This window comes from Chinchilla lanigera, unplaced genomic scaffold (genome assembly GCF_000276665.1).
Source record: "Chinchilla lanigera isolate Chin_1 unplaced genomic scaffold, ChiLan1.0 scaffold00010, whole genome shotgun sequence".
In the NCBI taxonomy this organism is placed as follows: Eukaryota; Metazoa; Chordata; class Mammalia; order Rodentia; family Chinchillidae; genus Chinchilla; species Chinchilla lanigera.
This window is the reverse complement of record NW_004955411.1, coordinates 14282936-14294728: the sequence shown is the minus strand read 5'-3', so window position 1 is coordinate 14294728 and position 11793 is coordinate 14282936. Positions and strand designations below refer to the sequence as shown.

Below are 11793 nucleotides of genomic sequence, written 5' to 3'. Positions count from 1 at the left end.
CTTCAATTTAATTGCCTGTTATTGGATTGTTCAGGGTTTTTATATCTTCTTGATTCAGTTTTGCTAATTCATATCCATTTGTCTTGGATTGTCTAAGTTATTACAAACATCTGTTTAGTGTCTGATTTTCAGTGATACACTCTGTGTATGGCTAACTATAGGCCTTTGCTTCTGTCCTAAGATGCAACCACCTCCATTAACTTGGGAGGTTAAGATGTAGTGTTAAGAAAAGAGAAGGAAAGAATAGTGAGGCAAAAGGATCCTACTAGAGTGGAAATTTATAAAGAGAATTAGACAAATGTAACAAAGAAGAACAAATAAGAAAAAGAAGGTAAAAGAAAAAGGGAGAGAAAAGAAAAATGTGGAAAATAAAATAAGAAGAAAGAGGAAAAAAGAAAACAAGGGAATTCTCCAAACCCCAATAAAGCAGTAAAAAAGAATGAAAAAAGGGAAGAAATTAAAAGGAAAAACATAGAAAGATCTCAAAACAATTAGACACCCCCTCCCATAAAAGACTCTGCAAAAAAATGGGCAACTGAAATGAATGGACACTTCTCAAAAGAAGAAATGCAAATGGACAATAATAAATACATGAAAAAAAATGAACATATCTGCCTATGAGGGAAATGCAAATTAAAACAACACTGAGACTTTATCTTCAGAAAGAATGGCTGTCATCAAGAAATCAAATAATAACAAGTGTTGAAAAGGCTGTGGGTAAGAAGGAATCATACACTGTTGGTGGGTAAAAGCGCTACGGAAATCAGTATGGAAAGTCCACATAAAACCAAAACCAGAAAGTCTGTTTGACTCACTTATTCCTCTTCTAGGTATGTTCCCATCATATTACAGTGATATACTCATGCCTTTGTTATAAGCAGCACAATTTATAATAGCTAAATCTTAGAAAGGGCCTATATGCCCATCAACACATTAATGGATAAAGAAAATGTATTTATATATAATGGAATACTACTCTGCATAAAGAAGGATAAAAGCAAAACATACATAAATGGACGTACCTTGAGACTATAATGGTAAGTGAAATCAATCATATAAGCTTAAATACTGCATGGTTTCTCTTATATGAGAAACCCAAACTATAAAAAAGCAAAATAAAGTAGATAATAGGAAGTAGGAAGACCTTTTTCAAGTGGGAAGGGGACCAAGAGATGGAAGGACCAGGGAGGGATGGGAGAGTTAGGAGACAAAAAAGAAGAGTTGCTGTGTACATGTACAGGCTTCCCGTAATAAACATCATGTACTGTGAGCAATTGGTAATAAAAAATGGGAAAAAAAATGAGCGCTGAAAAAAAAAAAAAAGGAGAAAAGAAAGGAAAAAACGGAGGAACTTCCCCAAATGCTTACCAGTGAAGAAGAAAAAAAAATGAACCCGAAAAAGAAAAAAAAAATTGTCTACATTTTTTAATGAGTGGTTTCTTTCCAGGATCCAGTTCGGAAATCTAGCAAGTCACTGTTTTCTCCAGCTAGCATTTTATGGCCTGTGGGTCTGTGAGGTGCCCTTGTTGCAGAGTCCCCGGCCTGTGGCATCCATCCAAGCTCAAGTGTGTCCTTGCTCATGTTGGTAGATAGGGAAGGCAATCAGACCTCAGATCTAGATACAGGGAAAGGTTTAAAGTGATCTCTGCACTTAAGAGCAGCACTTTCAGACCCAGCTGCTTCGGAGTGCAGCACAAGTTGTGCCTGGCTTCTCACCAGAGGATGGGACCTCTGCTCTTCTGGCCTGAGTTTAAACTTGTCAGGGGTTCTCTGTCCAGCGGCACTCTCTCCCTGTCTCTCATGGCTCTCATCTTAGTGAAGTCGTTTTTGAGTTGTTCTGAGCCTTGGACTTAAATAATGAATCCCCTGTGGCACCTGATTAAGCACTTTCTGGCAGCATGATGCTACTGCACTGGATTCCCTGGCTGCTGCCGGAAACGTGGAAGGAGTCACCTTGAGCAAAACCACACACTGCTTTTGCGGTTTACAACAGCAGTGGACTCCTGGGGGTTTACCTTGTGTCTGCGGAGGAACGTTCCCCTTCCTAGGAGCTCGGGTCAATTTCCACACTGCTTTGTTCTTTCCTCTGTGTTGTGGTCCATTTCTCCAACTTGTCTGTAGATTTTAATTTTCTTGTACTACCTTCCCAATTCCAGGAGATCTATATTTTTTTTCTTCTTTGTCTCTTTGTTCTCTTCCAGGTGTCTAGATTCTGGCTTTCAGTAGGGGCTGAATTTTGTTGCTGATCACTACTGTGCCATTTTGGTCCCTCTGGCACCCCTTTATTGGACTCTTTCCCACCATAAAAGCAGGGGTTGGGGATTTAGCTCAGCGGCACAGCGCCTGCCTGGCAAGCTTGAGGTCATGAGTTTGATTCTCGATACCAGAAAAAAAACAAAACAAAAAACCAAAAACAAAAAACGAAATGAACGGGAAGTTGTAGTAGAGCTGTAAGCTGAAAAATGAGACTATATGATCTGTATGAGGGGAAAACAATTTTTAAGCTTATGGCTTCCTCACTTGGATGGACTGCAGTGAAGTTTATGGAGGCAGAGAGCACTGTGTAAAGAGCAGATATAAACACTCAGTGTTTTTTTTTAATTAGGTTTATTTTTTCCAGACTTAATTTTCAGTATTTCCATTGTCACAAATGAGTAATGTAGAAAATCATAAAAATAAAATAATTCCTAACAACCAAAATCAATGATAAGCATAATTAATATTTTATTCTTTCCTTTGTCCCTATTTCTATTCTTTAAATGATTCTTTAAATGTTTAGATTTTATGAGCTTCTGTTGTCTCTATATATCAAGTATGCTTCCTCCCATTCACTTTTTAAATTGTAGTAAGATATATAAAATTTCGCTTTTAATAATTTTTACATGTATAATTCTGACTTTTAATTGTACTCGCACTGCTGTATAACCATCTTCAAAACTTTCACTGCCCAGACAGAAACCCTGCAAACATTAAGCAGTAGCTTCCTTCCCCCGCCCCACCCCCCGTTCTTCCTGCCCTTGGCAACCTCTAATCTACTTTGCATGAATTTGTCTGTGGTGGATATTTGATATACCTGCAATCATATAATATTTGTCCTTTTAGGCCTGCTTTCCTTCATTTAGCTCAATATCTTCAACATGAGACAGAATTTTACACCTTTTTATGGATGAATAATATTCCATGATACGTATGAACCACACTTTGTTTATCTACCATCTGTAATATATACCGGGGCTATTTCTACATTTTGGCTATTGAGAATAACGCTGGATTGAACACTGAGATGCAAGTTTAAGTCCTTGTTTTCAGTTCTTTGGGTTGTATAGTTAGGAGTAAGGATTGCTGGGTCATATGGTCACTTTAGGTTTAGCTCTTTCATAATTTCCAAACACTTTTCCACAGCTGTTACACCACCTTACATTTCCATCAGCAGGCATGAGGGATCTGGTTTCCACATATCTTCATCAACACTTACCTTACATTTCTAAGATTATGGTCAGTCTAGAGAATGTCAAGCAGTATTTTCTTGTGGTTTTGATTTACATTTCCTTCATGACTAATGCTATTGAGTACCTTTTCATGTGCTTATTTGCCATTTTATATATCTTCCTTGGAGAACTGTCTACTCAAGTCCTTTGCCCACTTTTAAATTTGGTAGTATTTTTATTGCTAAGTTATTAATATTACCTTACACATCACAATATTAACCCCCTATCAGATACATAATTTACAAACATTTTCTCTTATACTACAGATTGTCTTTTCACTGTCTACTTTTTTTTTTTTTTTTTTTTTTCTGGGAATCGAACTCAAGACCTTGTGCTTTCCAGGCAGGCACTTGTACCACTGAACTATATTCCCAGCCCAAAAGTTTTTAATTTTTATGAAACTTGATTTTTTTCTTTTATTGCCAATGTTTTTGGTATTCTAAGATTCCATTAGCACACTGAAGGTAATGAGGATTTGTCCCTGTTTTCTTCTAAGAGTTTTATGGGTTTACCTTTTATATTTAGGTTATAAATTCATTTTGAAGTAATTTTTGTGAATGGTGTGAGGTAGAGTCCAACTTTATTCTTTTACATGTGGAAAGCCAGTTGTCTTAGTAGCTTCTCCCTGTTCTCACTTTTACATCAAATATTTAAGAGAAATTAGAAACGTAAAAAATTATTTCTGGTATTTGGGGATATTGATCATTTTAGTTATGAAAATACTTTATTATTTTAATTTCTCACACCAAACTCCTGTGAAGTAAACTGTTACTTCTTAATAGAAAGTTATAGGGCAGGGGCTGGGGATTTAGCTCAGTGGCAAAGCGCTTGCCTGGCAAGCGCAAGGTCGTGAGTTTGATTCCTGGTACCGGAAGAAAAGACAAAAAAAAAAAAAAGAAAGTTATAGGGCAATCGATACATCAGAATTGCTAAATGGAAGGTCTGGAGTGTACCTCAGTGACTGAGTGCTAGCCTAGCATGCTTGAGGCGCTGGGTTTGATTCCCAGCACCACGAAAAACAAAGAAAAAATTGATAAGTGAAATTGTTTTTTAGAAACTAGGAATATGTGGCAATTTAAGAAAATGGATAAAAAAATATTAAAAGTAAGGAAAGAGTAAGAACTAGAGAAAATGTGTATTTCATTTGCATTAAATACACTTAAACTTTTTTTTTTCAGGGTTGGAAATTGAGCCTACAGCCTTCATACACGGTAGGCAAGTGCTGTATCACTGAGCTACAAACCCCAATCCCTTACATCTAATGCAAATTAATTATGTGCAATTAAATTAGTGTGTATTGTTTATAAAATGACAAGACTTCCACTTTCCAGTGACAAAACAAAATAATAATGCACATTACATGTCTACCATGTGCCAGGCCTGTTTTGAGGACTTTATATACATTAACTCGTGAAAGACTCATGAGCCCCATGGTGTAGGTTCCACTATCATAACCTGCGAGCTCGTCTCAATACCAAGGAGTCCAGTGCTGTGTCTAGGCTTCTAATTCACTATGCTAAACAAGTTTAGTTAAAAGTGAATAAATAGCGTGCTGGGGATTTAGCTCAGCGGCACAGCGCCTGCCTGGCAAGCCAGAGGGTCATGAGTTTGAATCCTGGTAAAGGGAAAAATAAATAAATAAGTAAGTAAGTAAAAGTAATAAACATTAGGATGCCTCTCCAGGATGAGCAAAGCTTTTGTCTTTCCATCAGCATGGAATCTGAAAACAGAAAGAACATTTACGATTGAAATGCAAGTTGTAATCCTAAGAAGCTGATGGCACCATCTGTTTGTTTGATTCTTGAAAGATTAATTTTACCTTCTTTCCTTCTCTAAAATGCCCATCACGATATTTTCAAATGTTTTGTAACATTACATAAATATGTTCTGTAATATGGACGAATGCCTAATGATATGCTTCTAGGAAACATAATACTTTTTTGCCCTTTTTTAATCTTTAGGGTTTCGTTTTAATAATTCATAAAGACATTAACCTTTGAGGTAGATTAAGAATAGCTTTTATTTAACAGAATTTGATTTGCATTTTAAAAAGGACATTGAAATATTTATTTTTGTTGAATAGAGAGAGCATTGTGTACACGTATTTTTTTCTCTCTCAACATACCTCTTAACTTTACTTCATATTTTCAGGGCTCTCCTGTGTGGATTTGCTCACTATTGTTCCCTTTATAGCAGATAATGTCACCCACTTCGACAGGTGTGCTGTTACAACAATATCCCAATATTCTTTACCCCCTGGCTCTCCTTATAAAGCCATTTCCATGATCCTCTTTTGGCTGAGTCTAAGGAGAAAACACAATGTAATTAATTTTTTTAGGAAATTAAACAGGAACCTAGAATTGAAAAGGCATCATCTTGACATCAGAAATCACAAAGTAATTAGTGGTAGATCTGGAGCACTAATTCAGATCTTCTGGTTCTGGTAGAAAGGTAAAAACAGTGGTTCTCACTGCTAGGGACATTTTGCCACCTCTTTACAGGGTATTCTTGGAAATGAGTGGGGATGTTATTGTTTGTCATAATCGGGGGGAGGGACAGGAACCACTGGCATCTGAAAGTTAGGGACGTTGCTAAACATTCTACAATGCAAACAAAGCTGAAACAAAGCACTGCCCTGCCCAGAATGTCAGTTGTGCCTGTGTTAAGAAACCTTGTTGTAGAGTAATGGAAATGGGCTTGAACCCTGCACTGCATCTTTGTGAACTTGGAAAAGTGGCTTCATTTCCCAGACTCTGGTTTCTCTTTTGAAAGAACAAAATTTCCACCCCCATAAAACAAACAAACAAAACCCAAAGCCTACCTTCACGGTGGTTGTGAGGAACCAATTCAAAACCATTGAACAATGATGGGCATATAATGGATCCAATAAGTAAAAACGGGGGTCTATACTACCAAGTTCAATTATAAGACAAGATCAAAACAGTGTGAGAGCTGCTGCTCCTGAAATGAAAAAGAAAGCTCCCAGTCTTCCTGAAAGCTTGTACAGAGAAAAGAGCAAGAGATGGAAAGATGTGTAAGAGAACCAAATAGCACTGAGTATAAAATAGGAAGGCAGGGGAGGAGGTAAGACTGGAAATAGAAAGTAGTGAGGGCGGTTGTACACATGAGAGAGTCTGACAATGGGAACTTGATGGCCTATTTAATAAAGGATCATGAAAGGAGTCTAGGACGCATATGAGATTTGTGACTTGGGTGCTTGATATTAGTGATACCAAGAACAAAATAAAGAACTCAGAGGGAAGGGAATAAAATAAATTCAGTGTGGACATATCAAGTTTGGGGTCGCCTGTCAGATATTTAGACAATGATGAGGTAGTAAGATATAGAAGCATGGGGTGGAGCCAAAGGTTTTAGAGTCATGAAATGGAAAGAATTAGTTGAATCCACAGAATGAACATTGTCCAAGGGAAACATATGAAGTCAAAAAAAAAAACAAAATAGCAGAGGACAGAACTTTAAAGAGCTGGACAAAGAAAACTAAGATGAAACAGTGAAGGGGAGCAGAACAACAGGAAGAGAAGAGAGAGCAGTATGATAGTTAAGGCTGGGTTTGAAGAATAAAAGTGCAACACTGTTAAATGTCACAGAAAATTTAACATCCAAAGCCACAAAACATTCCATAGCTGAGTGATAGCGCTAACTTTAGCATAAGTACAGTAGTGAACAGAAGTAGACACAACGTATTGAAGTGTAAAGTCATCCAGGAAGTAAAAGGAAGGAATAAAGGAAGGGAGCGTATCAGAAAGATAAGCTATGAAGATTGCCTTATCCTAACTAAAAATAGACAACAGAAGCTTATTTGTGTGGTGAGAGGAAGGAGACAGGACAGCAGGAAGATACAAACTGATGAGTGGGATAGAATGCTGGAATCGTTGCTTTGAGGCAAAAGGAGGAAACCTCTTCCTCTAAACTAGATAAGGAAAGTAAACTGGGTGTGGATGTAAGTTTGGCTGGCAAAAAAGAAAGCAAAAGTTTGAGAAAGCTCAGGCTGAAGAGCTTCACGTTTTACCATCAAATTGTAGACAAACTCAGTGGTGTGAGATAAAGGAAGTAGAGAGGAAGGGGCAGGAGGGAATCACCCTTGAAGGACATCTCAAGTACCAGGATCACAAAGGCATTGCTGTCTGGTTCTTTGCATAACCCATCCACCTTGAGAAAGAAGCAATACACTAGAAAGGTTTTGCTGACCATAATAGAATTGTTTGACAGCGGATTAAAGGTGTGTGCATGGGTGCAGGGTGGGGGTAACCAACCAAATTCCACATTAACATTGACATGGGATCAATTATATCCATGGACAAGTGTGCAATAGAAGTTATCAATGGAATAGAAATAAATGTATTGATTAAATTGTCTTTTACAGAATCTTGCCTTCTTGTCAGCCTGCCATGAGCTGGATGCTTCTCAGAGACCTCCTAAGCGGAGCGAATAAATATTCAACTGGGATTGGGCGTATTTGGCTGGCCATTGTATTCATCTTCCGTTTGCTTGTCTACATAGTGGCAGCAGAACACGTGTGGAAGGATGAAGAGAAAGAGTTTGAATGCAACATTAGACAGCCTGGTTGTGAAAATGTGTGTTTTGATTACTTCTTCCCCCTTTCCCAAGTCAGACTTTGGTCCTTACAGCTGATCATGGTCTCCACACCTTCTCTCCTGGTGGTTCTCCATGTGGCCTATCGAGAGAGTAGAGAGAAACGGCATGGAAAGAAGCTCTATGTCAGCCCAGGAACCATGGATGGGGGCCTGTGGTACACTTACCTGATCAGTCTCATTGTTAAAACTGGTTTTGAAATTGGGTTCCTCGTTTTATTTTACAAACTCTATGATGGCTTCAGTGTTCCTTACCTTATGAAGTGTGATTTGAAACCTTGCCCCAACACTGTCGATTGTTTCATTTCCAAACCCACGGAGAAAACCATTTTCACCTTCTTCTTGGTCATTACCTCATGTTTGTGCATTGTGTTGAATTTCACTGAACTAAGCCTTTTGGTTCTCAGATGCTTTACTAAAAGCTGTCTCCAAAAACATTCTACAACATTCAAGTCCCCAGTATGTGAGTGCCACAACCTCAGGTCTGTTGAATGTGGTAAGACAGGGGCTCCTCAACTACTCCACAATCATTGCTCAAGCTTTGACATAAGTATACCCCTCAAACCTCAAGCAAAGCTACGTTGCGACACCTGAGAGGATTAACAAAGAAAATTTGCACCTCTCTTTAGCAAGAGCTAAACATGATTCATTGATTGTAGGGCTCTGGTATGTGTATATACAAGTTAGTTTTTGATTATTTAAAAATTAAACAAATATATTTAACAGCAATATTTGAAGAGTTTAGATCTGTCACAAAAAATTATTATTTTCTATTTTTTGTAACTATCTCATTACAATGTATGCCAGTGAACTCAACAAAAAAGTGACCCTTCTGACAAAATGGTGGTCTCCAAATTGCCTTGGAGGCTGTGGTAATCTTTCCAAAATGGCAGCCAAGGCTCTTTGCATGCAGTCTTAATCTTTGTAGAGAAAGATTATGGTACAGAAGTCATCTGCGGACACACAGCCCAGCTTTGAGAAAAGACTCAGAGCCAAGGACTCTGCAGGTTAGGTATTACTGGATCAAAGTAGACTCAAGGAGAGGGAAGAAAGCCATCATTTAAGAGGTCCCAAGTTAAAAGCAGACACTACTGGGAGATATCATACTTAAGCACGAACCATCCGGTATAATTGTAGAGTCATGAAGGAAGAGAGGTCCTAGACAAAGCAGCACACTGACAGAGAGCGGAGGAGGCCACAGCAACGAACATGTCTAGTTGAGAATCACTTAGCACTTTTGTTTCACAATAAAAACATTAAAATGCCTTGTACATTTTCATATTGCTGGATCTTTTTACAATCAGGAGTTCACAATCTACTATAAATATAACACAATTTGCCTACAATGCTGGGTGTGGTAGGACCTCTCTAGTACAGACAATGTATATTATGCTGTTACAGTGGAGCAAGTAATTTTTTTAAAGTTTACTATCACTTGTTTTGAAAACTAGAACTTTATTTTACTGTTGTATATAAAAAAAAAAACCCTTACAAAGTGTCTCTGAATTTGTGTTTTTCTACAATAAAATGTTATTTTGTGATGCTATCTGGCTGCCATTGATATCTTTACTTGGCTACACTGAGTATAATTATTTTCACAATTTTAAAACAAGATTTTGCACATTGCTTGATAAAGATAACTACAAATCATTTTCCCTGGGTACACAATGCAATTTTAACTAAAATAGATTATTCATGTCTTCCATGCCCCACCTTCCTGTCTTCCATGCCCTACTCTCATTAGATACAATCTCATTACAACTCATATACAGTAAATGTTATCTGGGTAAATATGTAGTCTACAGACCATGTGACCAATAGTAGTCATAATCTCTTTTTTTTTTTTTTTTTTTTTTTTTTACTGAAGACCTATTTTGTGTGATATTAGTAATAGCCACATGTCTTAATCCTTTTTTTTTTTTTCATACAGAGAATTGAACTGAGGACCTTGCACTTGCCAGGCAGGCACTTACCAGGCAGGCACTTGTGCCACTGATGTATATCCTCAGCCTTAATATGTTTTAATCTTATTGTACTTTTACAACAAAGTACCACATAGTGGGCAATTTATAAATAACAGAACTTAATTTTCTTACAGTTATTGAGGCTCAGAAATCCAAGATCAAGGTGCCAATAAGTTTAGTTGCCTGACAAGGGCTGCTCTCTATTTTCAAGAAGACATGTTGATGCCATATCCTCTGGAAAGAAGGAATGCTGTGTCTTCCTATGTGGAAGAAGACAGAAAAGAAAGAGGGGTAAATTCCTTCAGCCAAGCCCTTCTAGAAGGGCTCCTAATCCTTTAATGACTCAATCATCTCCCAAAGGTCATACATCCCAATACTGCTACACTGGTGATTAAATTTCAGTGTGAATTTTAGAGGGACCAAAAGCATTCAAATCAAAGTACCACCTCACCTCTCTTGGTTACCATGTGTATGCAATGTTTTCATGCTCTCTTACTTCCAATCTTCTTGTGTCTTTGATGTAAAGTAAGTCTCTTGTCAACAGTATGTAGTTGCAATATGTATTTTTTTGGAATCCATTCTGCCAATATCTTTTTGATTGAAGAATTTAATCCACTTACATTTAAAGCAATTAACTGATAATGACACCTGACATTTTACTATAGTGTGGAGGGTTTTAATTGTATGTAGCAGAAAGAAAAGGGAAAGATTATCTACTTCATTTCCCTCCATGCAAAAGTAACACTCTTATTTTTTGCATGAAATTCATGGATTTTTAAAGATTTATCATTGTAGATAAGCAATATGAACCCAACTTTTGTGTATTCTAGGTAGCCAACAAGTTATATGTCATTTATTTTTGAAGTCTGTACTTTCTTCATTGATTCAAGATATTACTTTTTAAACAACTTCTCATTCCTGTATTTGCACATATTTCTGGACTTTCCATTCCTTTTCAATGGGCTATTTAAACATTTTTACTATACTTCTTTAAATACTGAGTAATTGTTATATTTGTGTTTAAATCTGGTAGAGACAGCCTCTTTAATATCTTTTCCACATGAAAATCAGAATAACTTCACTAGCTCCAGAAAAATACCTGCTGCTATCTTTATATATATTAATTTCAGGTGACTTAGAATAGTTTGACGATGACTCATCCTTCTCTTTTATCACTTTTAATAAAGAGATATGTCTGTCGGCTGGGGATTTAGGTTGGTGGCATAAGCACTTGCCTGGCAAGTGCAAGGTCCTGAGTTCAATTCCCAGTACGAAAAAAAACCCAAAAAAAAAAAACAAAAAAAAAAGAAATATGTTTGTTTTCTTACCATAATTTATTGCTTCAAATGACATTTTCTGCCTCAGTCATAATTTGTTCAAATTTTGTGTTCCAGTATCAAATATTTTGGTTTTACATTTTATTAACTTTGAGGAGAATGCTAATGTTATAGGCATAGCTTCAGAGCCTTAAGCCTGATTCTCTGTTCATGAGGAAAATGAATTTATTTTTGTTTAGAATTTATTTTTTGAATAAATCTTTATTCTTGCTATTAAATTTTGAAAAATTTCTCTATTTGACAATGTAAGTTAAGTCTTACAAGTTTAGTTTGGAATCTTAGAGAAGTATTTGTCATTCAAAACAGCTACTACTTTATGAAATATAACTTTTCAAGGTATTTGTATGTATGCATATGCAGGATAGTTAACATGGCTGTTCTACTGTCTTGT

At 36.9% G+C, this 11793-nt stretch overlaps 1 protein-coding gene across 3 annotated transcripts in view; it reads left to right on the top strand.

Moving 5' to 3' along the window:
• Gjb7 (gap junction protein, beta 7, 25kDa) overlaps positions 1-9587 on the top strand; it is a 17895-nt gene extending 8308 nt beyond the window's left edge. For 2 of the 3 annotated variants that reach the window (XM_005377716.2, XM_005377717.2), the window contains 2 exons: positions 4667-4699; positions 7873-9587. In XM_005377716.2, the coding sequence (XP_005377773.1) occupies positions 7898-8695 (798 nt within the window). In that variant the 5' untranslated portion in view covers positions 4667-4699; positions 7873-7897 and the 3' untranslated portion in view covers positions 8696-9587. The remainder of the gene's footprint in view (positions 1-4666; positions 4700-7872) is intronic. The other variant, XM_005377718.2, reaches the window with a different exon arrangement.
• The last annotated feature ends 2206 nt before the right edge of the window (positions 9588-11793 follow it).